Genomic DNA, 3343 nt, shown 5'->3' on the forward strand with positions numbered 1-3343 from the left:
TCAAGGGTATCGCAAAGACGAAAAGAATCAAAATTAAGAAAAATTACACTGAAACCAAAAAGAACATAACAATTAGGACTCATAACTACTATAAAATATGGAAGCAAGTCAGACTTTAATGAAAAAACGAAACACACAGGGGCTACTGGCCTGTCGAGTTTAAAAACCAGAAAAGAAAAGGAAAAGCCTCATGCATCTTAAGCCTGCTACACACATGCAAGCAAGTCGTACAACTTGGCTTGAACAGACCAAATCGTACAACTTGCAAGTGTGTGTGTAGAGCAAGTCGGAGCTTGAGTTGGGCTAGAAGTTGGGCATGCGTGAAATCGGACAAAACCGATTGCGTACAGTTAAATCGTACTGCAAGTCGAGACGTGTGTATGCGAACACGGCAGAATCGGCGAACTTGAGTAAAACAGAGCGTTCACTGCAACAACATGGCCGATCTAAGAAGTCTATCCCGAGATTTCCTAACGGAATTTATCGAGATGTACCGGGAAAACCCGTGCCTGTGGCAAATAAAAAGTAAGGACTACAGTAATAAACAGAAGAAGAATGCTGCGTATGCAAAATTAGTAAAAAAAACTTGAAGAAGTGGAAAAAAATGCAACCAAAGAAAGCGCCGTGAAGAAAATTAATTCGTTGAGGACGTGTTTTCGGAAGGAGTATCGCAAGGTTTTGGCATCTGAGAGATCTGGGGTCGGCACAGATGAATTATATATACCAACTTTGTGGTATTATGAATTACTTACGTTTTTGTTGGAACAGGAAGAACCTAAACCTTCAAGAAGTACAATTTCTGATGATGAGGGTGATGATGTGCAGGAGGTAAGTAAATAAACATTTATATTATTTCGAAATCTGTTTTATTCGCGTTGTACTATCATACGGTCTTGCCATTCTACAGCACCAACACCATTGAAATACTCTAAATACTGCTGTCTCGTTTGTTTTGCATTTGCGGAAATATTGGTTGGTGTTCTTTGTAATTCATCGAAAACCCCATGAGATGCCAATCCCGGTGTAACGGTCGCATTGCCAATGTCTTCTTGGTCGGTACTTTCTGGTGGAATATAATGATTTGAACTCTTGATGCATAAAAAATTGTGGAGAATGCAACAGCACAAAGTAACAATCTCTGTTGTTTCTAATTTTAAGTTAATGTCAGTATGGAAAATTCTAAACCGGGCTACCAATATTCCGAAAACGTTTTCTATAATTCTTCTGGCCCTACTTAACCTGTAGTTAAAAATTCTACGCTCGTAATTCAACTGTTTTTGACTGAAAGGATTTAGCATATCCGGGCGAAGAGTAAACGCTTCATCAGCAACAAACACGTACGGCAAAGCACCGTTACCAACTTTCGGAATTTTTAATTTATTTGCCACAAGTAGTTCATAAAATGTAGTGTTTCGTATCACTCCACCATCCGAAACTCTTCCATTAGTGCCGATGTCACACATAATGAACTCATAGTTGGCGTTGCTAATTGCCATCAGTACAATACTGTTCCGTTTCTTATAATTAAAATAGTAGGAGCCACTTCCTTTTGGTGCAACGATATGGATATGTTTCCCATCTACTGCGCCGATGCAAGTGGGAAACTGCCATTCGGAATTAAATTCTTTTGCTATTTTTTTCCAATCGTTTTCTGTCTTAGGTAGCTGAAATTAAGTAAAAAATTAATGAATGTATACTTTTTAAGGAACAAAACACACAATCACTTGGTCCGGAAGCGGAAACGCAACAGTCGAATGAAGAGACAAATGAAACGCAACGTTCCGATTATGAAAGTGACCCACTATCCCCTACTGTGGATAGATCAAGAACTCCATCATCTACGACAGTAGTGGCTCACCGTTCTAGATCAGGATCTAGGGCACCATCTTCTAATGGAGGAAAAAGAATGAAGAAGGCAGACGCCGTGCTGGATATTGTAGCTCAAAAGTTGCAAGCACCAAATCCAATTAGGGAATTTGATAACTTTGCACACCATGTTGCTGAGCAACTCAGGGAGGTGCCGAAACAACAAGCAATTTATCTTACAAAAATTATTAACGATGGTATCTTTGAAGCCCAGTGTGGAACCCTAACGCGAAACTCTCGCATTGTGTCTCAACCTGCTGAGTTACCTGCACCTGAAGGGTATTATGTTGCTCCTTTAGCCCCAGCCCAAAATACGCACCATACACAAAATAGAGTTAGTCAAGCGAGCATATATCCGGATCACTGCCAACACCAGGCGCCAATCTCGGAGGCACTGGCAAACTATTTTAGCAATGTCGCACCATAACAATGTGTGTTTGATTCCTATGTAATAATTATAAAATATTTCTTACGTGGTTTCTTACCTTCATGTATTTATCTTTTAGAACGGTTATTATTGCTTTGCATGTTTCGGGGATTATCTGCGACAATGCTTGGGGTGATATAATTACGGAAAACTTCAAGTCTTCGAAAGTTCGACCTGTTGCTAGAAATCGCAGCGTTGCAGTTAATCTTTCGTGAGGAGTAATTGCAGCTCTCATTACAGTGTCTTTCTTTCTAATTAATGGAGCAACACTACACAGTAATTCCTCATAAGTACTACCGGTATCCATTCTAAGGTAGTTTAACCAATCGCGAGGTTCTAGTCTCAATTCATCTAATAAGTTGGTATGAGAATATTTGCCTCTTTTTGTTAACCAATGCTTAGTCCAGCGTGAGCGTTTTTTTGATTTTGATTTCACGTACAGTGCAACTGCTGTGGCAATAAGTATATCATCCGAAGCCATTGTTCAAACTAACTAGATAGACACCTACCTACTAAAGTTGTTCCATAAGTCGCGAATTAAGTCTGTGCGCGTGGAAGCTCAAAACCACAACCGACTTTTCAGTCAACTTAGCTTGACAAGCCAAATTGTACGACTTGCTTGCATGTGTGTAGCAGGCTTTATAAGCGAACAATTTGGACCAGAGTGGACTTCAGTCAGCGCCGGATTAAGCTAAAATGCGCCCAGGGGCATTTTCATAGACGCGCCCCACACGCACACCCATTCCCAACTCACCTAACCACGCATAGTACCTTTACAAAAAAATTAATACAGCGAAAATATTTAAATTTATATTTCTTTGCACGTTTATTGTGATAGGGGAGTAATAAACAAGTTATCAATTACACAATCACAAGATCGTAAATTTTTATTGAAAACATCACAAATCAGCCAAAATCATACATTAAACTACTTTTCTCTTTTTGTTTGACAAAAATCTTTCTATTATCACATCAGTATCTAAACTAGTCATTATTTCACTTTCTATAGATAGTGAGGTTTAAGAGAACTTAAGCTTGATAATGACCTTC

General features: G+C 39.2%; 1 protein-coding gene across 1 annotated transcript; it reads left to right on the plus strand.

Moving 5' to 3' along the window:
* Positions 1-437: 437 nt before the first annotated feature.
* Positions 438-2581, plus strand: LOC116162851. The gene is made up of 4 exons (XM_031476588.1): positions 438-525; positions 593-828; positions 1706-2017; positions 2076-2581. Exons 1-4 carry the CDS (start codon positions 438-440, stop codon positions 2091-2093), a joined length of 654 nt encoding a protein of 217 aa, XP_031332448.1. The 3' UTR covers positions 2094-2581.
* The last annotated feature ends 762 nt before the right edge of the window (positions 2582-3343 follow it).

This window comes from Photinus pyralis, unplaced genomic scaffold, assembly GCF_008802855.1.
Source record: "Photinus pyralis isolate 1611_PpyrPB1 unplaced genomic scaffold, Ppyr1.3 Ppyr1.4_LG1, whole genome shotgun sequence".
Taxonomy (NCBI): domain Eukaryota; kingdom Metazoa; phylum Arthropoda; class Insecta; order Coleoptera; family Lampyridae; genus Photinus; species Photinus pyralis.